This window comes from Puntigrus tetrazona, chromosome 11 (genome assembly GCF_018831695.1).
Source record: "Puntigrus tetrazona isolate hp1 chromosome 11, ASM1883169v1, whole genome shotgun sequence".
Taxonomy (NCBI): Eukaryota; Metazoa; Chordata; class Actinopteri; order Cypriniformes; family Cyprinidae; genus Puntigrus; species Puntigrus tetrazona.
Window position 1 is genome coordinate 8,293,602 of NC_056709.1, and position 25,288 is coordinate 8,318,889.

The 25,288-nt window shown below is 38.3% G+C and overlaps 3 protein-coding genes across 5 annotated transcripts; 1 reads left to right on the forward strand and 2 right to left on the reverse strand.

Moving 5' to 3' along the window:
• Positions 1-1,274: 1,274 nt before the first annotated feature.
• Positions 1,275-8,377, forward strand: ninj1 (ninjurin 1). The gene is made up of 3 exons (XM_043251629.1): positions 1,275-1,430; positions 6,357-6,591; positions 7,351-8,377. The coding sequence occupies exons 1-3, from the start codon at positions 1,374-1,376 to the stop codon at positions 7,494-7,496; spliced, it is 438 nt and encodes a 145-aa protein (XP_043107564.1). The 5' UTR covers positions 1,275-1,373; the 3' UTR covers positions 7,497-8,377.
• Positions 8,378-8,507: 130 nt separating this feature from the next.
• card19 (caspase recruitment domain family, member 19) lies at positions 8,508-11,898 on the reverse strand. Of its 2 annotated transcripts, XM_043251627.1 has the most exons (6): positions 11,778-11,898; positions 11,159-11,298; positions 10,618-10,774; positions 9,964-10,026; positions 9,802-9,867; positions 8,508-9,713 (listed from the first exon to the last, which is right to left on the reverse strand). In XM_043251627.1, exons 1-6 carry the CDS (start codon positions 11,782-11,784, stop codon positions 9,607-9,609), a joined length of 540 nt encoding a protein of 179 aa, XP_043107562.1. In that variant the 5' UTR covers positions 11,785-11,898; the 3' UTR covers positions 8,508-9,606. The 2 variants fall into 2 exon arrangements, with proteins under 2 accessions (XP_043107562.1, XP_043107563.1); XM_043251628.1 differs by lacking the exon at positions 11,778-11,898 and having other exon boundaries at positions 11,159-11,305.
• A 778-nt stretch (positions 11,899-12,676) lies between these two features.
• Positions 12,677-25,288, reverse strand: bicd2 (bicaudal D homolog 2 (Drosophila)). Of its 2 annotated transcripts, XM_043251625.1 has the most exons (9): positions 24,820-25,287; positions 18,928-19,140; positions 18,662-18,814; positions 17,415-17,855; positions 16,981-17,310; positions 16,211-16,885; positions 15,924-16,075; positions 15,529-15,775; positions 12,677-14,247 (listed from the first exon to the last, which is right to left on the reverse strand). In XM_043251625.1, the coding sequence occupies exons 1-9, from the start codon at positions 25,066-25,068 to the stop codon at positions 14,245-14,247; spliced, it is 2,463 nt and encodes an 820-aa protein (XP_043107560.1). In that variant the 5' UTR covers positions 25,069-25,287; the 3' UTR covers positions 12,677-14,244. The 2 variants fall into 2 exon arrangements, with proteins under 2 accessions (XP_043107560.1, XP_043107559.1); XM_043251624.1 differs by having other exon boundaries at positions 12,677-15,775; positions 24,820-25,288.

The window sequence follows — 25,288 nt, forward strand, 5'->3', positions numbered from 1 at the left end:
GTATTTACAGTACAGTATTTTTACAGTAAGAGAATCTTTATCATTTTAAAAGACAGTAAGAGTAATCTTTATCATTTAGATGATTTTTAAAACTACAAACTGGACTGTTGTAAGGGTCAGAAATGAAATAGTTCTGCTCTGTCCCAGTACAGCAATTAATGACACTGTAAAAACTTGACCCACTGGACTGAAACACCCAGAAATGAAAATTATGTCATCAACACGTTATTTTGAAGATACAATTGAGATACAAACAATACAGATACACTTGATGTCTACCATTCAGTTGTTTGGTTAAACACAGCTCTTCAAAATGCCTTCTTTTTACCAGAATGAATGAATAAAAGGATAACGGTCAAAGGAAATTTTATTGTCAGCTTGCAATAAATTAACATTTACATTTTAATAAAATAGTTTCGTTAAAGAACATTGCAATGCAAATTGTTATTTGATAAAGGTATCAGAAAAGTTGCAAGAGAGAAATTCGTGTTTTATGTTGTAAAATAAAATATTTATCTGCATAGCCAATTGTATTTTCATATTGCCTGATGTTACACAGCTTTATCTGCTAACATTTGTCTACATTGAGAAATGCAATCAACAGTAGCAGCACCAGTAGTAGTAATAGTATTATACAGTCAATATGAAGTAATCCATTGAATAAACCCGGGTTCTGGGTGTGTTTAGCTACCAATAGATGGCAGCAAAAACACAGTGTCACTCACCATTGAACGTTTTAGTCGTTGCATAGTCAAACCTAAGGTCAATCGGACAAAAATGGACGCCTATGACTAATATGTTTATACCTATAGGTATAAGACGTTGAAAGTGATCACTAATAATAATAATATCTACACTGATAAGAGCACGAACTTTGATGTTAGGCGGCTATGCTAGCATTTAGAATCGGTTCTTTCGTACAAAATGAAATAACTTACAGGAATATCAGTTTCTGCCATCTTTTAATAGTATATAATGTACTCTATATTCTGATATAGGTCTATAGCACGTTGCTTAATTTTCCTATTAATTATTTTTATTGTAATTTCATATGGTACGTCTGTAATATTTTGTGTAAACAAAACATTTAAAAATTAGGTCGTTTAAAATAAACACCGCTTACTGAGATATCACTGCTAAAAACGTGTTGCACGTTCATTAAAACACAATTTGTAAACGAGTTGTTTAGACGGTTCGTCTGAACGATTGAAAAGATCCGATTCAAAAGAGCGATTCGGTCGTCGCTTCTGCGGTGATTGGCAGTCGTTCGTCCAGCCCCCTTTTCATTTCATCCTCCATGAGATCATAATGCACCACAAACACACCGAGAGCCGGCTATTTACGGAGAGTTAGTTGTAATCAAAGAAAGGATTATGGCTTCAGAAGCGGTGGAACTGAATGGAGACGCTAACAGAAGTGATTCAAGACCGGTGAGTGATTTTGAACGTATCAGTCTAACGTTCATTTAAAACGAGCACAAAAGCATCCGCCAATGGGATGGTGAAAGTTTAACCCATTATACGGATGTCTAAAAAATACATTGATCGAGCAATGACCCAAATACTCTTTAGTTTTTGAAGGAAACGCCTGCGTTTGTACATTTTCCTGTCCGTACTGTTATGAAATGAATGCACTTGTGTGCCTGAGTGTAAACCGAAGGGACAGTGTGGTGTGGCCGGCGGGTAAATCTTATATAATCGCAGACCATGCGCTGATAGAAGCTGCTTCTGACTGGCCGACAGGTTTGTTTGTTTGTTTGTTTCCAGCAAGGGACGCTTGTAAGCGACAACGAGTCCTCAACGTCGCAGCTCTCACGGCCCAAAAGAGGTTCAAAGTTTGGATACAAGTCACTTATTCATTACCCCGGAGTCCCGCTCGACCGCGTCCAGACTGGCGATGAGCTCAGCGGGCCGTGTAACCCTCAACAATAGGCTGTGAAAGACACTAATAAACTCTGTCAGATGAGACGACACGTAAATAACGCGCGTTTAAAACACGTGAGGAACACATATAGTCAACCAAGTAATCATTTGAAGTTCCCTTTCCGTGAACGTTTAGCAGTAAAACCATAACGGGTGGATTTTACAGGGAGCTAGTCAAGTTTTAATCTCACTAGCCGAGGAGGGAACTAAATATGTACTAAGTAAACATAAAGTGACATCGCATCGTAACTTACCTACTAGACCCATCTGAAGCATGCAGTAGTTCCTGGTGCTGCTACTAAAGTTATTTTAGAGCAAAATATTAATGTGTTAATGTTCTCTTGCTGCATTTAATTCATTTAAACCTTACATTTTTAGTGTGTTTAATGTTTTTCTTACACTTTCGTTAATGTTTGCACTGAAGAAAGGGTGAGGTGAAGTGGTTTGAAAGACTAGAGGAACATCTTACCACCAGTGGGTTTTTTTCACCCAACAAACACACAAAATCAAACATATCATCATTCCTGTGGGCAGCACCGATGTTTAAGACACTGTGTGTTTAGGCAGACTGAAAGGGCAGTGATTTCTATGCCATGTGGAAATGATGACTCCACCTGGCTTTGGTGTGATGTAATATTATGGACAGTTGCACCATTGATTGTAATTATAGTGCCACATGTCCATAAATAGTTTAGTTGCAAAGATGGAAATAAAAAAAAAAAACTATTCACAGATATTAGGTATATGATTAATGGTTGCACTGTAGCTCTAGGTTTGGTGAGTGCATTACAGTTCGCAATATTGTTTTAAAAAATTAACGGGATCTGTGATATTTTATCAGTGATATAGTGAAGTGGTTCAACAGACAGGAGAGATGCAAGTCTGAAATCTTTTCTGCGTTTACCACATTAGCTGTGGATTAATTTTTGATAGTTATACAGAATGCATAGAGCACATGACGTGTATAGAAGTTTATGTCAGTCGTTACAATCTGTCCGGGTCATCGTGTTTTTTATTTTTAGTGCCTGTTATATGTGTATGAACTTGTTTAGATTAACCTAGCTGGGAGGACGTTTATGGCATTTCTTTTCCGAAATCTTAGGAGCCTTTTGCTTTTTAACAACTGATGAGCTGTGCGGATCCATAGCAGGACAGAGAAAGAGGAAGAAAAGCCAGGCTGTTACTTTTAGATAACTGTTCGGGTTTCTACAGGAAGGGTGTTGTATAAGTGTCAGCATCTGAGTGTTACTGAGTGTTACTGGGGTTCATGGAAAGAGAGGAGTTTTTCTACTTTCTTTGGCACTCCCAGCATAGGCACAAGGGTTCTTGTGTTGGGCAGCTGGACTGAGCCGTACCCAAAGTCAACACCTGTTCTGCGCTACCTGAAGAGCCTGGAGAACGTTCGGGTATAAGTCGGTCTCAGCCAAAGAGGAGCCATTTTGTGTCATTTCATGAATTTAGTCTGGGGGAATTCGTAGTCGGGGGGGGAATTTTTAGTAAAAATGAAGTTTGCTACACTGCTGGTGAAAAAAAACAAAACAAAGTAAATGTAATAATGTGACACTAGAAGGACATCAGAGCCAGTGCATACCTGCAGCCTGACCTCTCCTTAATAGAGAAGAATAATGCTTTTGTGTTCACAGAACCGTAAAGGCAAGAGGCATACAGTGCTCTTCTTCTCCCTGGATCGCATTACCAGCTCTTTTAAAAAAAAGAGGAATTTCTTGTTAACAATTCATTAAGAGGCCCTTCACACTAAGCCAAACGTACAATGGGAGTTGGACTAAACACTTAAGATACATTACTCCAACAACAATAAGAACTATAAGAACAAACTTTTGAACCTTAAATGCTTAAAAAATAGTTTGAACGCTTTGAGTGCCAAACTTTCCGTGACTGATTATTATTAACAATGCTTTGTAACTAATATTTCAAAGTGTAGTTTTTTTCAGAACGTCACAGAGAGGAAGTCAGAATTTTGCTTAAAAAGCTGATTTAACAGCATTAGAATTATTAAGCTTGTGTTAAAGGAAGTTATCAGTTACAAATGGAAAATTCTACTGAAATTCACTGATTGCACACAATGTTGGGTTTTCATCCAGACCATCACATTGGTTAAGGCTGACATTGCAGTATTTAGCATAAGTTGGTTCAACATTGACAGAACACGTGGGTGGAGACCCATGTGGAGACCACTACTGTTGGACTAACCTCGATTTGTTGTTGACCACAACGTCATAAAATTATGTATTTGCATAATTCTATCACATGCACTTCCTAAAATCTTTACACTGTATGTTGGTTTACAAACGGTCGGCAGAAGAGATCAACCCATCCTTCCTCAAGCGAGTGTGGTCACATGTTTGTGATGAAGGGTTCTGCCTCATATCAGTGGATCTGTGAGCCAGTTCTGAACAAGTGCCACTCATCACTAGTCGAAAATCTGTATTTGAAAAATCCTGGGCTAGTGCCCAGATCTTGGTTCCGAACCTGTCCTGAAACCTTGTTGGTCTTGAATGAGGGAGCCTATCATAGTTGGGTACCATATCATAGGCGAAAAGTCCACTATAGACCACCGTTTGAAAAGTGAGATTTTCAAGAGTTGAGGTGAATTAACTGGTAAGGAATGGACAGTTTGAACCTTTCTCATAATGGTGACGCATTAATAAATGTTGACGTACTCAACGTATAATTGATGATCACCCGACCGTCGATTTGATTCTGTTCTATGCTATATGTCCTGCTCTCCAGTTATTTTCCTCCGATCTCATGAATGTAACTGATCTCCATTCGGTTTCCACTTAAACACAATCACAAAAAACTACAACTTGTGTGCATGAGAAAAATGGCAGTAGAGGCCATTTTGTGAAATTTAAGAAGATAAATGTCTAAAGGTGAATCTAAAGCTTATTATGTAATTTTCTAATGTTCCCATTCCGTGCTTTTCCCTGTGAGTAACTCAGACGTGGCCACCTGCGCGCTGAGTTTCGAGTTCACGTATCCAACACACCTGCTCGTTTTTCAGCCATCATAAAATCTTTAGCTGTATTCTTTAAATCTTTAAAATATTTATTAGCTGTTAATAAACTCCGCTGAAGAAATTGGACGTCATCTGATCAATGTAGAATCTATTGATGTTAAAGCATGATTAGCTTTGAGCTAATAGGTTGAATAGCATTTAATGATGCTACAGTCATAGTCGGAATGTTTTTGTGTTAACTAAAAAATGAATCACGTTGTGTTTAACGTATTAACATTCCTGAATGTGACCGTGTATAACAAATGAATTAACTTGCTCGTAAGCAACATTATGCTTGCTTTTTCAAATTCAGGAGAACACAAAGGAAAAAAGCAAGCAGTCCGATGTAAGCTAGCCTTTTAAAACCTGAACCATTGGATAAGCTGTAGTCTGACATCAGGTTCCTGAAACTAATAATTTGAAAGGTTTTTTTGTCCCACTTTTATTTTTAAAAGACTTGATATTTTGACACCGTAAAGTGACTTAACTGCTGTAAAATGGTTTGGGGTTTTTTTGGTGTTTCCCCAAGCTATGCATGTTCCATTGTGCAGTAAAATATTAGCTTCATAATGTTGATTCAATGAAATTAGTGTCGTTTTATTTTTCTTCTTTTGAAAATTCAACATGTTTCCACATGAACTGTGGGTGAACGTAACCAATTTTTTTATGATAATTCGAAAATAACTGTTCAGTGACGTTGCCTTTGTTATTGTTGAAACATCCCTATTGTTTCAAAATTAATTACGGGAGCAAAAGTGATGCTGAACAATGTCACCTCGTAACAGTGATTCATCCGATATCATCATTGATGTTTTGTTAAAAACTCACTATTGTTTCAACATTAATTACGGGTGCTTCATTATTTAACGCAGTTAGATCTGAGGCATCAACCATGACTTATGTAACATTGTTTCAAAGGTTTCTTGGTATCTGGGATGAAAGTTTTAAGGAATTGACATTTGAGAGGTTTCTGCGGCGAAGAGGTTTTTATAATCCTAGCAATGACTTCTGTTTAAAACGGAAGGAAGGAAACCATTTGAGGGTCAGCTAACCGCTCACCCCTTCCCTTCACATGCTACAAATAGTTTAAAACACAAGCGACTTTCAATTCCTTCTGAAACAAGACCCTGTTTCACCCATGACTCATTTCATAATATCTTTTGTAGGTCAGAAAACAACCATTGCACACAAGTCAAATTCTATGCAAATTGTAAGCATATTGTGATTTACCCAAGTTGCTCGTTTTACCGAATCAACAGCCTGGTCCTCAAACAAAACGATCAGAGCGTTAACTCCAAACTGTATCTTTTAAATAAGCACCATTATTTGATAATACTGTTTGATGGTCCCAAAAATCTGGTTGATGGCAAAGTTGATCCAGAAACCTTTCCAACTGTTTTCATGCTTGTGTTCAGCGTCCTCGGCAGAGCCAGTTGTCAAGGGACACCCCGATTAACATGAACCATTACGCCAATAAGAAGAGTGCAGCAGAGAGCATGCTGGATATCGCCCTGCTGATGGCCAACGCCTCCCAGCTGAAGACCGTCCTGGAGCTGGGACCCACGTTCTCCTTCTACATTCCTCTCATCAGCCTCATCAGCATCTCCCTCATCCTACAGATCCTCGTGGGGGTCTTGCTAATCTTCATAGGTGAGAGAAACCAACTAAATTGGCTTTAAAATATAATAGCGATTGTATACGCGATTTATATTTGCCTCTTTAAGACAAAACATACTATTAAACCGTATTGCATATGGTATTTCATATCGCATAAAATGACACACAAATATCCTTAAAATATATAACATTTTTTAAATGAAAAATTGTTCTGGTAGTGTAGTATGTAAAGCAGTATTCAAATATGAAACGTCTCAAAAAGTAGTTCAACGTAAAGCGACGACTTCAGTACAGTTTATGCACTTAAATCCTGTCTGCATACCGATACAGTTTTTGATAAATGTAGTTTTAACATGAACCTATCAGGGGGTGAAAGGCAATCCTGCATCACACTTTCCCATCATGAAGCTGAAAAAACAGCTTTCGCTTTTATTTTCGTCTACAGAGTCAGAGTGAGAGCAGATGAATTATCACATGAATCTGATTCATTCCCAAATTAAGAAATAGTCATATCCTCTGCTCAACTTCAAAAAGCCCCCATTGTCTTATTTCTAGAAATCTAGAAAATTTGCTATATTTCTTCTGTCTTTAGAGTAATAATGCAAGATCTTTTAAACATGAGCTGAGAGTAAGCGTATGCTGTTAAAGGTTTTGACACTCGAACGATGGACACCTTTTGTCATTGTAGCTAGATTTTAGCTTATGTTTTAAATGAAGAAGTCGTTAAATCGGTTAAAATAGCCTTTGTTCTGAATTACATAATGAGCCGCTGTTATTGCTCTTGGTTTACAGTAAAGTGGAATCTGAACGACACGCGTAAACACTACATACTGAATCTTCTGGAGAACATCGTCACAGCTCTCGTCTTTATCATCGTAGTAGTAAACGTTTTCATCACAGCATTTGGCGTCCAAAAACCAAATGACACGAAATCATGACCGCCAACGCGAGTTTAGGATGTCATGCAGCTCTACATATCCGGACGCGTGTTATCAAGCACCAAGACATATGTCATGACATATTCAAACGTGCCTCGATGCAAAGGCCTTATGTTTTGCAGAACCTTTTATTAGTCCCAAAATAAGCTGATAACAGCTTAAAGAATACAGATGCAATTTAAAAATGCAACTCCCATGTGATAATTTCATGGGTAATTGTTTAATTGTATAGCTAAATCAATGCATCAGTTTTGAAATTGATCTTTACTGAGATTTAAAATAGTCAAGACAGAGACTGGACGTAGGATACCTTTCCAGCCAGAAATGGGACGTTCACATTGGACCTTCACACTTCCTGCCTGATCACCGGATCAGATGTCTGTATAAGATGATGGACTCATTTTATGTGTGGTTCAACACCATGCAACTTTCTCGCACACGTACGTTTGTATTCGTTTTTACTTACAGGTCATGTTTAAAGGGTTTGCTGCATGAAGTCTGAGAACAAAGTAACTGCAGTGAAGAGTGTTTAAATCCAGTATCATAAATGCAGCATTTTTTACTTGTATTAACCCAAAAACGTCAGAAATTGAGGGGTTTGTTTTTTAGAATTTGTATAAGAGCGCCATCTACTGATTAGACAAAGCGTCTTTTGCCGTTCAATAGTTTTATTATTTTACATTTTAATGTTTCGTTTTTTGATGTTTGTTGTGATTTGCTACTCATGTTTATGTTTCTTGGACGTTTTTTTTATATTTTATATCGATATTGTTTGTATAAATGGCCAAAGATTTGTTTTTCACTTTTAGAGAACATTATGGAGTCTTAAAATAAAAAATATATATGTATCAGTAGACCTCTTTATGTTCAGAACTGCACACTGGGTTTCTTCTCTGTCCTAAAGCTGCTGCATTTAAGGCCAAAAAAATTATAATTTTCAGCAATCATTTTTTTTTTTGTCAAGGTATACAAGACGACACGGAAATCAAATTAATCTCCAAGTACATTAGCAACAGTTCCACAGTTTTATTTAGCCCAATCATTTTTCAACCACCAAAAATATCTATTTTCTCAGTTAACTACTCCATCAGCAAAGGTTTCCAGGCCAAAAGTTTTACAAAACATTTATAATTGCACTGCAGAAACAAGGCCACGAGTAAAATTGACAATATTAATTATTAGTACACAAACCAGTACAAACATGCTGCTAGTATAAAAGTAAACAAACAATATAAACATATATTTGTTGAAATCTTAGTCCACAAAAAAGGTATTACAAAGTAACAAGCTCCTAATACTCCAAGGTACTGGACTTTAAGGTTACCTGTAATATTTGTAAAAATATTCTGACATGTTGATCTATTTGATTTGTCAAGTTTACCCAGTTCTGCATGTACTAAACGGCGTAGTGAATTATAATCTGTGCCAACATTTTACTACAATAATCTCTAGGCAAGTCCCAAGTCTGTAAGAATGGAAGGATACGGACTATAAATAATGAGTTTGACGTCTATATTAAAGTACAATAAAACAAATACACAAAAAACAACTTCTCAGCAACTCTAACTGAATACTTAAGTGCAAGCAGCAAGTTTGGTTCCTATCCAACTTTTCTGAGTTCCTGCCCTTATGTATAAATGGCTATTATTTCAATGACTGTAATGTTTGATCAAAATTGTTAAGCAGTTATATAAACCGTTATATCGTTATATTTAAAATCGTAACTAAGAGATTCTAGATTAAAGGTCATTTCACACCATTTCTAGTTAATTGAACCATTCAATCATGTTTACAAACTTTCGTCCGTCTTAAAAAATTAAAAAGCCAGGTTCGATTTTTCTGCATTTTCACATCCGTAACATGCATTTTGATGAAAAGGATGACGGATAAAAAATGTAAATGACTACGTGTGCAATGGCCTTTACCCATGAAACCCAAAAGTTCAATCTTTGGACATTCGACCGTTCTAATGCTGAACAACAATCTCTCTGTATACATAGTATGTACATCTTTTTAAAAACCTGAATTTAAATATTTTTTGACAAGGGCAACGGAGTTTTCAGAATCAATTGCCATGTCTCAATTCTTTTTGAAGGCAGCACGAAAGCCGTCACTTTCCATCGTCTGTGTACCAGATGAGAACGTCCCTCACTTTCCTGCTCAGACCCATCGCAGCCAGACCCAGAGCGCTGCTGGAGCCTGACACCTGCTTGGACTCTGCAGACAAAACGCGTTGTGCTTTCAGCCTAGGAAATGCATATTTTTTGGTGTGGGGGTTAAAATATTAAAAGGTTTGTGTGCTCACCACCGTAGTAATATAGCAGAGCTGCTCCTACAGCCACACTGAAACAACTAAGGAAGAAAAACGGACCTGCACAGGGACAAAAAAAAAAAAAAAAGATGGAGCTCCATTCGTGGAAATTGTGTACATTTACTAGTGCATAAATCACTCAGAAGGTTAACTTACTGTGGTCATTCATTACATATCTGTCCTTGGGATTTGGGATTGGGCCGACTGGTTCACCAGACTCTACAAACACAAATAAAACTTGGTGGTCAAACCAAAAAGTTGAGCTTAATAACAGGCTGAAAGGAACAGTTCGCTGAGCATTCAACGTATTCATCCTCCGGTCATCCGAGTCCGTTTGCTTCATAGGAACATTTGTAACATTTTAACATTTCTTCACTTCCTCAGCAATGGGTTTCCTGCAGTCAATCGATTAGCATCTTGTGAAGTGAAACTAATCAAGCCCTTTATAACCTTAAAATGTCGTTTGCGGCCAAATAATAAAAGCACCCAAATGTTAGCATAACATTAACGTAGAATTATTTTTTTTATTATTAGTAAATGATGATTAATCTGTACATATTCCTATCCTAATTTAGACGAGACTGCCATTTTTCAATACTACAGATATAGCTATATTATAGATATTTTAGCCGAATCAGATCCAAATCTCTTCTGATGAAACTCTAATTTTGGGGTGAACTATTCCTTAAAGTACATTTCTGTAGCCACTGTGAATCAGAAGTGATATGCCGTATGGAAAAAAACCAAGTCAATATCCTGAAAAGAAGGTTTTTGAGTGGTTATGGGTGGAAAATGATGACTCTTGCCAACCTCTGAGTCGGAGGCGTGTGGGTAAACTGAAATAAACGTCCTCCACGTGGAGGTGCAGAGCTCGGTAAAACTCTCGACATGCCTCCTCTCCTTTCTCCTGTAGATGATTCAGCAGCTCCGCCAGCCTGATACAGGTGGGCACATCCAAATCCCTGAACTAACGTTTGGGGGAGAAAAATCAGAGAAATAACGTATTAGGCATCTGAAGATGTGATCTGGGACATTTCCTACGGGGTGTTTCCAGTTCGAGAGTAAAACACGTTTTTGCTGCACACTCTCGCACCCCTTGTGTGGCAATTAATTACAATCATGTATTTAAACCAAAAATAACCGCTTCAAAATGTGCGTTATCAGCACAAGTGTGTGAGATATACATCATACAGCCAAAAAGTCCAAGTATAGTCGATTTGTGTTTACCACAGAGCTTGTTTTACTCAGAAACCCAATTACAGAACCCCATAGGACCTTCTTAATGTAACCCGTGGTGCATTATTCGAACTATTTGACGTCACCGCTGCAGTTATACGGGTGGAGCTCGTACCTTGGAGGCCTCCTTGTCATTCAGGATCTGCGGGTAGATTCTGTTGAGCTGCAGGATGAGTTTATCCACCAGTTCTGTATCCAGTCGCTGATCTGTTTTCAGGAAGCGGCTGTCTATTCGCAGCTGTTCGTAGAAGCTCTCTGTCATTTACACAGAAATAAAGCCACACAGGTTTAGAACAACATCAGAGTGAGAAATGACTTCACTGTTCCTTTTCATAATCCCGTCTGGTAAAACGCATCTTTATAAACACTGCGCACATTTCAGCCAGAAGATGGAGCCACTTCATAAACGTTACATTGAGCGGGGACGCTATGAACGTAAGGCTTTCAAGCGTACTTTTGAGGATTATTCGAACGCCTCTCGGCCAAAGAAACGGCTTATAAGTTCGGAAATACTTTTTTTAAACGACGACAGAGTTTCTGAAGTGTAACGTATTGAGCAGGGTGGACTTGAAGGCAGCGTAACGGAGCACACTGACGACTGTAGAAGCCAAACTTGTCGAAGCAGCTCAAGTTTGTGAACAGTGTGTATGAAGATCCTATAAAGCGCACTTCGTGCATTAAAAAGTATACGTTTATGTTTAACATCAACAGTAAGAAATAGAAGTTTGACTGACCTCCCATTTTGAAGTGCCCTCTGCTGTCTTTTGTTTGGAAACGCCCATTGCATTGTATGTGGAGGGGCGGGGACCTCGGTGAGAATTACCGGAAGTTCCGACCAAAATGAGGGAAAAGTCACATACGGAAGTGCGAACAAATGCAGTTTATATTTAGTGTGAAGTCTAGATTCAATTCGGTATCAGAGATTAAAAATTTATTGAATATTAGCATTTTAGATACAGTGAGTAGTGAGCGATACAATCTTATTTACAACGATTATTGTTATAATAAATATAATTTGTATTATTTAAATAAATAATAATATGTGTTAAAGGCAGATTTATTTATTCTGTAACAACCGATATACCCTATGAATGAATGATATACCAACAGTACACAGAGGATTTATTCATTTATTTTTTTGGCAGTCCAAAATATAAGACTTTAGAAAATAAATAAATTAGTAAACCTTACCCCAAGAACATTTGCTAATGCTAATTTTTGTTATACTTCTTAATAAATGTAAATGTTGTTGAGAAAACAGGTCCATGTTTTACATCACTTTAGCAATAACGCTTGCATGGGGCATATTAATATTACCTCAACCCTGATTTTAACAGTTGTGTGATATTGCTTTTATACAATAGTTCAGAACTGTACAGTTTATAATAGTTAACAGTAATTGAGATTGTATCGTTTTTATGGTTAAGAAAAAATTATTAGAATAAAATAAGTTTATGAAAAAGCACTCCATCTGCTTTCACTAAGCACTGCTCGTAAAATCCGTAATGTTATGAATATCCTCAACTGAAATGATGCAAACAGTGAAATATTTCTCTTCACTCCTGTAAATCTGTTTGAGCAAATTTGAGGCCCAAACCTTTTCAATTACCAACACACACCCTGAAGTAAACGGTAATGTTTTATATTAGTTTATTTATTTATTTTTTTGTCAATGAGAAATGTTAAGACAGACACAGGCCTATAATGTGTTCCTCATAATAAACTACAGAGCACAAATGTTTAGAAAAAAGCAGAACATTGACATCAGCACTGTGTAAAAAAAAAAAAAAAAAAGTAAAAAAAAAATAAAACACAGATGAGGCAGTATAGCTTACATTGTACCTGATTTCAAGTAGAAATGCAAAGAGGCAGCGCATGTGCCAGTAATAATGCATACAAACCTAATCATTAATACTGAACTGATAGCCAAGGTTATGAATAAATAATAACAAACACGTGAGGTCATTCCATATAAATGTGTAAAAATAAACTCAAAACGTCATATAAAGCTATGACGTGGCTGATGAAGCGGTTTCAGCAAATAGAAAACTTGTATGAACTCCAGAAACGGCACAAAATTGCACTTAATTTGTAGTCAAAAGAAAAGAAAAAGGTCTTTAAAACTTTGTGTCTTAAATTTGAAATGGCACTAATGTTCTGAGGCAACGTTTTCTGCTTGCTGAAATACAAACAAGTAACAAAATTATTAGCAAGATTAAGCAAAGGAAAATAATGACTAACAATGTCAACACACGGCCATGAGACCGCCATCAGAAATCATTACTTCCTCAAAAGGAATGTATGATTTTAACACACCTAATGCTTACTAACATTTCAAATCTCCTAAATGAGCAATCCGAGATGACATTCAGAAAGAGTTTTTTCCATTATTATTTATTGTCCGAATTAGATGCGGGCCAAGCGGGCTAGATCTACAGTGAGACCGACAGAAATACTGAAGACTATGGCTCTTAGAAATTGTTCTTGAAACCAAAAACAAATAGTTGCATAAAAAGGCACAGGAGGTTTTAGGAGAGGGTTATACAAAAAAAAGATAGTGTCTGAAACAAATATGTATTGTAATGTAAAATACAAAATGCTGACCTTAATGTAGTTTTTGGCAAAAAAAAAAAAAAAAAAAAAGTAGAAAGTAGAAAGTATTCCAATTTGGAATCAATATTTTTTATGTCTTGAATTTAACATATGCTTGACCCACTGTAAAAATTGACTCCAAACCTTTCAGGAGCAAGTCAAACTTCATTGCCCCTGGAGTGGAGTTGACAGCAAGCTAATGTTTACTTCAAATGTTTGACTATTTAAAAGAACAAGAAACAAATACAGGCCTTGCTAACAATCGTTCTCCCTGGAATATGCTTAGAGCTTGACAGTTAAGCATATAATACTATAAACAGTTTTATATTATTTTTGCTTTTCAGTTAAATACGTAAAATTTGCGAGAACAAAACAAAAACAAATGTGCCAAGTATACCGAAATGTGCATCTCTCACATAACCAAACGCACTAAAAGTGCGCATTAAACCAAAATAAAGAAGAAGAAAAAAATACCACAGGAACAGTCAGAATCGTTATTAGATCGGTTGGCTTTGCATGTGAGCCTGTGTGTTTTCTTGCAGCCACATCCAGGGACGTATGGTGAAGAGGGAAATAACCGTTTGCGTATAATCTTCAGAGCTAATAAAATTACTGCAAAATTGGGAAACAAAACCATCGTCAGAATTATTATTACATCACAGCTGATCCAAATGTATTGTAAATAATGTAGTCAAGCTGATCACGTTGGACATAGTGAAAGTTACCGTCAACAATGAGACAGGTTAGACCCGTTAGTACACAGCAAAACACGGAGGACTCATTTGTCCAGATGCAATGGACCGCAGGAAGCAGAAGACTCACATGCAACAGATAACATGCCAACTAATATAAACTGTTAAAACTGAACAGAACATGCACTCTACGGTGGTTCAGAATCATGGACAATGTGGACAATGAGTTATGCTGCCTGAAAGGCTCAATGAAAAAGACACGGACGACAAAGTGTGCAAAAAAACTCTATATTAACTTATGGCAACTGTCAATTTTGTCATATCTTTAGCCCCCAAAAAATCTGTAGCATCAATTATGTCCTTTAGGGTTGCAACCTGGATTGCAAAGCTCCCAGCAGGCTCAGTAAGGTGCGTCTCGGTCAGGATTACACAGATTTATTTGCACTGACAGAGATTAACAGACTAGCTTTGTGAAACTGGGTTTAACTCAATGACATTCAATGCTGGTCGGGTTAAAGTAAAAACATTGAGAGAAAAGACCAATTTAGACAAACATCAAATGTATTCTACCATGTTTAGACATTTTCCAAGTATCGTTTTCTCAATACTTGTTTATAGATATCCAAGCTCAGTGAGTTTAGTTGCAATTGAATCTAATATATCTGTTTGTACAGTGTGCTTCTGGTTATATATTAAACAATGTCAAATGTGGTAGGTTGTGCAATTAATCAATGCATAACAGAAATCTGCATGCACTACAACCTGCTTTCTAGTACAAATGTCAAGAGTACTGGTGTTCCTCGATAATAAAAGTCATAAAAGAGACTCAATTTGGTATCCAAATATTGGAGTTAGTCTATTACAAAACATATTTTAGTCATTTCTTTTACTTGTAGTGATTGCGATAACTTGTATGGTATTACCAACCCATCCAATCTCACCATCTGACCGACCTCTATTAACGAAGCCATCAGAACTGCTAGCACAAACAGCGACATGCTAGTTTTGTTCTATCCCAAGCACACGTACAGTAAAAGGAATGTTAGTTAGCATGAGGACGCAGACGAGTGACAGTTACACACAGGTGTTAATCGGATCCAGTGTCACACAGAATTTTATACTTCTCACTGCAGAAAACCGCAGGACTTCCAATGAGGCCGTGTGGTTGCGGTCGGTTCTTACAGGGAAGTCTAGGACTTACATGGGGGCTGGAAAACGATAAGGGTCCCCTGCCACGGCCAGATGAAGCCTTCCCACGGCCACCCGGCCCAGCACCCGATCCTCTTCGGGATTGCTCGTGGTCAAACTCCAGATCCTCCAATCGCTGTGTAAGGGCCAGTTTCTGCTGAATGGCCATACGCAGGAGGGAGTTCAGTGTCTTCTTCTCATCTTCTGCCGCAGCCAGCTGCCTCTGCATGTCGTCCAATTGCGTCACGTATTCATCACACCTAAAGAATAAAAGGAGAAAGAGGGATAGAGCAGGAGAGATTTAGTTCCTGGATTAAGCAACCCTACTGTTTCTGGTTATTTGGTTGGGGTTGAGCCAGACAGAGAAAGCTGGAAGAGAAACAACGTTCAGTTGTGTTCCCGCACTACCTGGTGGCGAACATTGCCCTGAGAGAGGAGAATGTGGCGGCATCTTCTTTAAGAGCCTTCAGCTCGTTTCTCAACTTCATCATTGTGTCGGTGACCATGGCCTTCTCATTGTCATATTTGCTCTTTAGGTTTGCCAGGGCAACCTCTGCAGTCTGAAAGAAGACAGAGCCACACCGCAGTTCAGAAAAAGCTCTTGAAAAACTAGCATTCTGTTTGGATGGTCAACAAGAAGATCAATATTCTGGCGTCATATACTCGCATGCCAAGCTAATCTTTTTTATTCTCACCTGTTTGTTGGCCTTGAGCACAGTCCTCAGCGTGGCAATCTGTTCTCGCTTAGTGCTCAGCAGGGACTTGAGCTTCAAAATCTCCTCCATGCAAGCAGCTTGGTCTTTATCCGCCACTGCGGCCAACTCTAGAGAAGCTACTCGTTGCCTGGATAGTTCTGTTGTACGATCGACCGCCTTCTGCAAGTGGCGTATCTGATCCCGAATTATTGCTACTAGGTTGTAGATGTCCATTGGTTCAGGACGTGGATCTTCTCTGACTGATGTCACAGAAGTTGAGCTGTCAGCTGCAGTGGAGTTTGACCTCATCGTCTCGGCTGTTCCATCACTGGTTTGCGTCAACGTAGACTGAAGATCTTTACCTTCCGTCTTGTTTCCTTTACCTTCTTTATAAAAATCGAGCATGACGCGATTCGGGGTTTCGTTGTTGCACATGCAGACATGGTGGTAGAGGTTTGCAAGCTCTTCACTAAAAGCAACAAGCTCATCCTGAGCAACGCTGAGACTGCCTTCTGTCTCGCCGGCAACTGCACTCACTTCCTTCAGCTCCTTTTCCAACCGAGCGACTTGATCACGGTCTGCACGGCTGCTGCCCTCCAAATAAGACACTTGAACACTGAGGTCACGCACATGTCCCTCCAGTCGTGCCCGTACTTCCTCATGCTCTGCCTTCATCTAGAAAAATCAAGCATAATCAAGTTGCGACAGAATGTACCATCAACCCATTAATAAACATAAATAATACTCATACCTTTCTCAATCTCACTTACCTCATCATGCTCCGAATTTAGTGCCTTAAGCTCCTCCCTAAGTTCACCTGCTTCTGCTATGGCTACTTCATACTTGCAGCGAAGTATCTCTGGCCCATTGATATCCAGCTCATAATAGTCCACATCATTGTCCTCTCGACTGTCCCGCTCTCGCTCACTGTCCAGGGCTGATTGCCGCTCCTTGCCTGCCTGCAATCTCCTCATTACGCCCAAATCATCGTTAAGTCTCGTCATAGCTTCCTGCTGTTCAGCTAATGCGCCTCGAGCATGTTCTAACTGCTTTTGAGAGTCTTGTAAAGTGGTGAGAAGAGCCACCTTCTCTCGCTCCACCTGCAACATAAAATTGGGGAAGACAAATGTTACATTTAAAGTGGTTTGGAACAAGGTGTCAACAAGATGGTGAAGACCAATCAGTCTGCGAAGGATACTCATACCTGTAAGAGCTGTTGCTTGAGTTTCTGGATTTCAGAGATGTTCAGCTCTGTCAACAAGTCATCCACCAGACTGGGTGCGGGACGGAAGTTTCCATCTCTTTTGGGAGAAGACAGTCTGTTATCTTCGTCGTTAACTTCACTGACTTTAGCTAATCCGTTTTCAAATGTCAAAATGGCCTCATCGTTATTTGGTTCCTCTGCGCTCAGTTTGAGCCCATCCAATGAACTGGCAAGAAGGGAGTCTCCCAGGGTCATGTGATGTGTCAGCTCTTTTCGAAGAGCTGCTTTCTGCTCCCGTTCGGTCTTCACGGTTTCTAGAGCCTCTGTTAGTTGACGCTCAGCTATTTCACGCAACCGAACAGCATCCTCTAGTTGGCTGTTTAGGTACTGAACTTCCTCTTCCAAGCGTCGATTCTCATGCTTTAATCCCTCAAACTCCACCTTTGGAAGAAAATTATGAGATTTATGAGAAACAAACCAAAGACAAATGGTATGGTAACATCATACTTGCATACGTGACACTATGTGAAAGTAGTAGTGATCATTAAAGGGATAGTTCACCCAAAAAAAGTGCTCAGATAAGCTGTGATAATCCATCCATGTGACAATCATGTAGTTTCAATTTTTGTTTTATAAATTGTTGTTGAAATACAGATGTCAAACTGATGATTTTATTCTGCTTGCTACATTTCTGAGCCTTGATCATGTTAGGATTCTTGCTGTTTATAACATGGTCAGAGAGCTCTCAGAATTCATCAAAAATATCTTAATTTATGTTCCGAAGAAAAGCGAAGGTCTTACAGGTTTGGAACAACATGGGGGTGAGTAATTAATGTTACTTAATGTAATTAAAATGTTTATTTTTGGGTGAACTATCTCTTTAAAAAAAACACTTTCATGCAGAGTGCCTCCATGGTGATGGTGCAAGAAAAGGAACCAGCAACCAATCTTGCCAAGTGGTTTTCCCATGGAATTGGGCTACTTTAACAATGTTGCCAAGGGTGGTTTTCCATGTCCGCAGGTTGAAGCAACCCCAATAATGTGATATTTAGCCCCTGGAAAGCAAATTTTACTGAAGGATCCTCACCCAAAAACGTGTATTGTACTCAGAATATAATTTGTTCTGGGGAACCCCCCTCAAAGCAGGACTGGGAAAAATATCTGGCAACCCTGCCAGCAACCTTTCGATTATTATGTCCATTCTTCCACACCCACATTTGATATGATCAATGGTTAATGCTACTAACCTGACCCTGTTTAAGGGTGGAGACTTGTTTCTGAAGGCTGATGTTCTCCTCTTCCAGTTCAGTGTAGTCTTGCAGCAGACGAGACTCTCGAATCTTGTACTCTCTAATGTCGTCACGTAGGCGACTGCGCTGGAGCTCCACGATCTCATTATTCTTAAAAACACAACAAGCCTTTTAGTTTATTTGTTTGCTGTTGAGTATATTTTTATGTGGACAAACTTCATAAATGTTCAGTAAACTCAATATTCTTAATTAAACCCACAAACCTCTCTCAGCTCGAGTGCAAGGGTGGCCAGGCGTTCGTTCTCTGCCTGGGTGCTGGTGAGGGTGTTTTTTGTTTGTCGCAGGTCAGCCTGCAGTTCCTGCACTCTCTGCTCATAGTATGCCTCTTTAGATGCCGACTCAAGGATGAGGGACTCCTCCCTGCTTTCTCCGTCTGCAGCCACCTTTCTATGAGTGGAGTGAACCTGGCCGTATGCCTGTATGAATATGATCGGAGAGAGATCGGGGGTTAGAATTATGCATGGAGTCTATGAAGATTTAGAACTATAGCTATACAATACAAGTCTGTCTATTTTGCCTGGGCCTGACACCAAATCTCAGGATTCCCATAGACAGTTTAGTTTGATGTATGTGGGACACTTTGTAAGATGCATCTCCTGCAAACTGATGGCTACAGACAAAAAAAAAAAGTTGAATTCTGTCCAAATCCTCTTTTTAATCAAACGCTCTTTCTTTCTTTCCCCTCTACATTTGTGTGCTAGTCTGAATGATGTCACTGGCATGCTACAGTGACTACACACACACACACCATGGCAGTACAAGCCGTAAATGTTAACAGCTCCTTTAGTGCTGGTGGCCTGGCTGAATGGCTAGCAGAAAGGCATGCAGGGTTCACTGACGCATGATGGACAAAGCACACTGAAGTCCTAAAAATGCGTCATATATCAGGCTCTTTCTTCAAAGTCCCTCTGGACTTTCAGAAAATAAAACGCACTTCACACTCACAATGGTTTGCTCATCCACTAAAAATGTGAAGTTATGAACTTTGCAACCACATTGTTATTTCTTTGGAAATGAGGGTGGTAGAAATCGCATTTTCAACTCATTTGTCTAACTCAAGTCTAATTTCATAGCTAGCATTTAAGGCTGCACAATTCATCAGATTTTTAATTTTGTGCATCACATTTTCATCCAAGCTCTCCGGTAGCCATCTGGGCAGGCATTTATTAAATTTAGTAGCCCAAAATGAATTTAAGGAGCTTTTATAAAGCTTTTATGAAGTTGCTATTGTTTAGGAACCGGTAATGAAGTAAACTTATCTGTGATATTTGAATGATACCCATCGCATAAGACACTAACCCATAATGATATCAGAATGCGTGTGAGATAAAAAGAGACGTGGAAATGGTGTCAGCACTAATTCCTCCTCCTGCCACAGCAGCTGCTGCTAAGAACCGGCAGCTGTCCACCTGTCACTCTGGGCTGCCAAGACATTTCTTCAGATCTTTAGTTCTGATTCCAGAACAGACACTGCATGGATAAAGGCAATGCCCACAATAAACAGCCCTCCAACACTATGTGGTTCTCTCTTTTCCTAAACTACTGATTAAAGACTATTTTTCGGTTGGGGTCTTTAATAAAAGATGACACAAAATTGCTGCGTAGCATAAACTGATTCTTTGTATATCTGATAACCAACTTACAATTCTCGGTACTGCTCTGCTTAAACTGAATCAGAGAGTCGAATTCGCAGCTTACTCTGTATAAATAATACTGAGAAAAATCCTTGTTAAAAATGAGTAAGTCTGCCACTGAGCAAATCTGAAGTTTTACTATTTCTAACGGGGTTCTAGAAGAGTTAAGGCAAGTAAAGTCAGACGAGTGATCAATTCCTTCGTAACTTAAGTTTTTGAAACGCACAACATTTAATATGTGTTCAATCTATATTGTGCAACAAAAGAAAGTTGACTTCAAGTAACGTCAACAGAGACTTTACTTTCTCAGAAATCAAACTGCTACTCTAAAAAGCCATTTGAAATTCCAGAGGGAATCCATGGTGAATTATTCTTCCGAGTTAGCCCACAAGTTGACGTCACGACTGATCTTCTCTAACGACAACAAAAACGTTTGCCAACAGCTGATTCAGAAACCAGACAGCGTTGCTCTATGTGAGAGAAGACTCAGCTGTCCTCCAAAGTAGTTTGACAGAAGCTTGGTTTGCAGAGTATTAACCGATTCTAGCTGACTTTGATCAGCCATTTCAGTGTCGACAGCACATGAACAGTTCAACTTGGTTTAAATCTAAATACAGTTTACATGCATCTCTTTTTGAATGGCATATGGGAAGGCAGTTAGTTACTGGACAGCTTAAAAATATCTTCTACTTCCTAAAAATCTGTTTGAGTAAGTCTTCAGTAAATCATAAGTTAAACGTTTTCAAAATTTGGGTGAGAAAAAAAGGAACCCAAACAGAAGCACCTGACCTGTATTTAGCAACCCTTTTTTTTACATTCAATTCAGGAATGAATATCTAAAATAAATATTGTAGTTTCCCCAACAACATGTTATTTTTTTACCATGTATAACATGCATATATTCCAAACCAGAAAAAAAAGATATTATACACTATTTCTGAAATTTAAAAAATACTATTTCTATGTAAATAAAATATAATTTTTTTTTACCAATGTGACTTATTTGTGTTTTTTTCTCTCAACAATGCAATTTTAACCCAGTGCTGCATTTCATCAAAATATGGTAACACAATAAATAATAGAATATTAGTGAATAAAATCACTCAAAATGATTACATGGGATACAATATCCATCTACAACTGGCTGTACAATGTAGACTTTATCACAATTTTGGGTCCATCTAGAAGTAATAAAACAATATAAATACATTTATTATTTTCTGGTCAAAATACCATTACATTTTTGTATGTTTTTTTTTTTTCGTTTTGGTCGTATTCGTCATCTATTCCTAACAAAAAGCCTGCTATAGATGCGAAAACAGAAAACAGATCAGAAAAAGCTGATCCAATTTTTTTTTTTTTATGACCAACTAAAGTTTCAGAAGCAGTGTGTAAACATGAGTGAAGCTGTATTTATTTTTTAACGTGCGGATTCCCATGCGCAATGACTTTACACTGTAGAGCATCTCATTTGTTTAATCAGATAAAGCTACAAATCTTGATCAAAAACAACATTCCTGCTGTTTTCTGCCTCGCTAGGGCTTAGGAAACCTCAAATATTTACTTCTGCTCCTTTAAATAGTCACAGGCCGTATAAACCACAGCAGTCAGTAGATAGGCTGCATCAAGTCTATGGTGATGGAGTCCCGCCCCTGCACAGCTGTGGAGACTAACTTTTACCCTTCTTTTAAGTTTTAAACTCTTTCTGAACAGCTAATGAACTATTTCACCCCGGTTGAGACACAAAGTCTAAACTCGAACCCGTAACGCCCACGCCGATGCTGCAAACTTATCACAGTAGGACGCGCAATGTATGACTGCTGTATCCGAATATATGAACCAGCTTAAATACTGTTATATTTAACATGTCAGTGTATATATTTCAGTTATTGGTACTTTCAATGTATTGGCGATCTCACGCCAAGATATGACGATATGAAAAAGGACAATATTACCCACTATTACAGATACTATAGCGGTCTTGTCTTTTTAAAATGAATGAACAATCAATTTTCAATCATTTCGATCATATTATGATGATAATATTACCAAAGATGTCCATTTCATATAAATGCTGTTTTTATGAAAATGTATTAGTTTCCACAAAACTATCAAACAGAACAACTGCTTTTAACACTAGTAAGAAATGGCTCTTGTTTAGCAAATCAGTATATTAGAATGATAGCCTAACAATAAGCATTTTAATGGTAGTTTACATATACACCATATCCATTAGATAATTAGCTCATGTGCATAATGCATATAAACCTCTAGAATAGAGCTGTAAAACTGCTCTTTAACTGAAAGCAGGTAAAAATATTTTTTACTGGCCAAAATATTTAGATCTCTCTCTGGTCATATTGACTTCACCTAGAAACAGATCTTCTTGTCATCTTGTATAAGGAACACTAATCTCACAAAGACTGTGTCTTACTATGCTTACAGAGTGTTTTGAGAATGAGTTAATGTGTGTGTGTGTGTGTGTGTGTGTGTGTGTGTGTGTGTGTGTGTGTGTGTGAGTGAGGAGTTCAAACAGGTTATAGAGCAGATCTGATGTACTTGGAAGGGATTAACTAGTCTCCTCTTTTCACCTCACCCCGTCTGATCCAGCGTGTCTGAGTCTTGATCACACCTATCCTAATGTGTCCTGCATGTGCACGCTCTCGTGGTTTCTTATGCCCTCTTCTTTTAAAACTTGTTTTGCCACACCGCACGACCAAAATGAAAATGCATCAGTTAAAGGTAAAAATGGTGTTCAAAAATAAAGGTAAATAATAATAAAAAATAAAACCTAATAACAGGACCTAATTTCAAATATATAAACAATTTCAAATATATAAACAAAGAAATGGTGACTACTAACATGTTTTAAATATTAGCCTAAAATACTATAGTAATCTGCATATTATTAAATCATAATAATGACAACAGTAAACATTATTAATGAATATAAAATTAAATTAACCTAGATTTAAATAAATCAATTTAATTGAAAAATAAATGTAAACAAACAGAAATATTGTGACTAGTAACATGACCTAATTGTTACTAAATATTAAACTAAAATCTGAAAAAGTTATATATATATATATATATATATATATATATATATATATATATATATATATATATATATATATATATAAATGTAAATACATAAACAAATAAAGAGTAACAGGGCTTACTAAGCATGATGATATTAACATAACATTCTGTTATTAACAGAATAAACCATCCTAGGCTATATGTAATGTATTAATAAGGTAGAATGGCTTTTGTTAATAAAATGACTCACGCGAGATAATCTTCCCACTAATCTGATTCCATGCATTGACCTACAGAAGTCTGGCAGCTCGAAATGATACACGAACGCATTTGCAAACAGAAAGAGTTTGACTGCCTCCAGCTGAAGCCCCTTGCTGACACCACCAGTGTGAGATGAGGCCGTGCGGTGGACACGAAGGCCGGGGAGCTTTTTTTAGCCCGATTTCCTCCCAGATCTTCTTACTACATGACGAAGAGGCGTCCTCTATTTAGTCGTCCAGAAAAGATTAGAGCAGAAGGAAGTAAATACAGAAGCGAGACGAGCTCTAAATAAACTATAATTCTAACAATCAGGATTAACGCCTGAGCTTTGTTGCATGTTTGTGCTGACAGGAAGTTGTGTGAGAGAGAGAGAAAGAGTTGTTCAGAGGTGCTGAGAACACATTCAAAACTTGAGTTTTTTCATATACAGCCTACATTCCAGGCTAGGTTTATTTCAGCGTGTCGTATCAGGAAGAAATGTGTTTTCTCACATCCACATCTCACTTCTTGTACTCGTTTCAGCCCCTGATCAACAACACGTACATTATCTATTCACACCCGTCTATATACTACAATGCCCTATGAGATATTAAGAAATTAAGTATTTATTGACTTTACGTATTTTAATAAATCTCCCCCAACTGTATATCCTGCTTTTCCACAGATAGCAGTCAGGATATCCTCCGGTCCTTTTCAGATTATTGTGATAAATCGCTTCAAACTCTACTATAAACGTAACTTTTTATTTATTTATATATATTTTTTCGCTGCCTAACACAATAAAAAAAAATTTAATATGTTAAGCGTTGTTTGTAAAACAACATAATGCTTTTTGTATTTCATTTTAACCAAAAAAGCTGCTTAAACGATCAAATTATCACTTGTTTTGCGTATTTTTACTCTAGGTCCTACTTTTCTGCTAACAAACCTGTCCGATAACGAGAGCCTCAAAATACCAGATTTATTGATATTTCGTCTAATTTATCCTATGATCCCTGGCACTTTCCGTAAAGTACATGCTGAAGAACAATGAAAGTACACAAGATGAGTGACCGTGGGTGGAGACACTCGGACCGATACACTCTTTATGTGCGCCGCCGCCGCCCGCCACATCAAACCGTTACATTGAAACATTCTTGTTTGATTCGGTCTGACCTCTCTGAGCTGGTCCAGCTCTTGTCTGACGCCCTCATACTCGCTCTCCAGCTCCTCGAAGCGCTGTTTGAGCTGCTGGTTCTCCTCCAGCACCGCGAGCCCGTACTCCGCCGCCTGGATCTTCTCGCGGCTCGTCTCGCTCAGTTCCCGCGCCAGGCGCTCGATCTCCGCGCGCAGCCAGTTGGGCCCGGCCTCAGAGACCAACTGCGCCTCGGGACAGCCGTCCTCATCCCCGGACATGTTCGCCATCACCCGGCACACTCTAACGCAGGCGATGACGGACCGAGCCCGTTGATTCCTCTTTCTCAACCATTAAGTCGATCGCCAATCTAAAGTGCATGCAGTTTATTGGATGCGCTGCTCTTAACGTGAAAGTTTCAAATTCAAGTTTACAAACTTATTCCACATGTTTCAATGTATAACTCCATGATATCCTCTCGTTCGGATGTCATTCCTGAGATTAGGAGGG

Coding starts and splice junctions, on each gene's coding strand:
- ninj1 (XM_043251629.1), top strand. CDS start 1,374: ATGGCTTCAGAAGCGGTGGAACTGAATGGAGACGCTAACAGAAGTGAT. Junction 1,431..6,356: donor ACAGAAGTGATTCAAGACCG/GTGAGTGATTTT, acceptor GCTTGTGTTCAG/CGTCCTCGGCAGAGCCAGTT. Junction 6,592..7,350: donor GGTCTTGCTAATCTTCATAG/GTGAGAGAAACC, acceptor CTTGGTTTACAG/TAAAGTGGAATCTGAACGAC.
- bicd2 (XM_043251624.1), bottom strand. CDS start 25,068: ATGGCGAACATGTCCGGGGATGAGGACGGCTGTCCCGAGGCGCAGTTG. Junction 17,856..18,661: donor CCACCCTTAAACAGGGTCAG/GTTAGTAGCATT, acceptor TTTCTTCCAAAG/GTGGAGTTTGAGGGATTAAA. Junction 16,886..16,980: donor TAAATTCGGAGCATGATGAG/GTAAGTGAGATT, acceptor TGATTTTTCTAG/ATGAAGGCAGAGCATGAGGA.
- card19 (XM_043251627.1), bottom strand. Junction 10,027..10,617: donor CACACGCCTCCGACTCAGAG/GTTGGCAAGAGT, acceptor TTGTGTTTGTAG/AGTCTGGTGAACCAGTCGGC. Junction 9,868..9,963: donor ATATGTAATGAATGACCACA/GTAAGTTAACCT, acceptor GTCCCTGTGCAG/GTCCGTTTTTCTTCCTTAGT.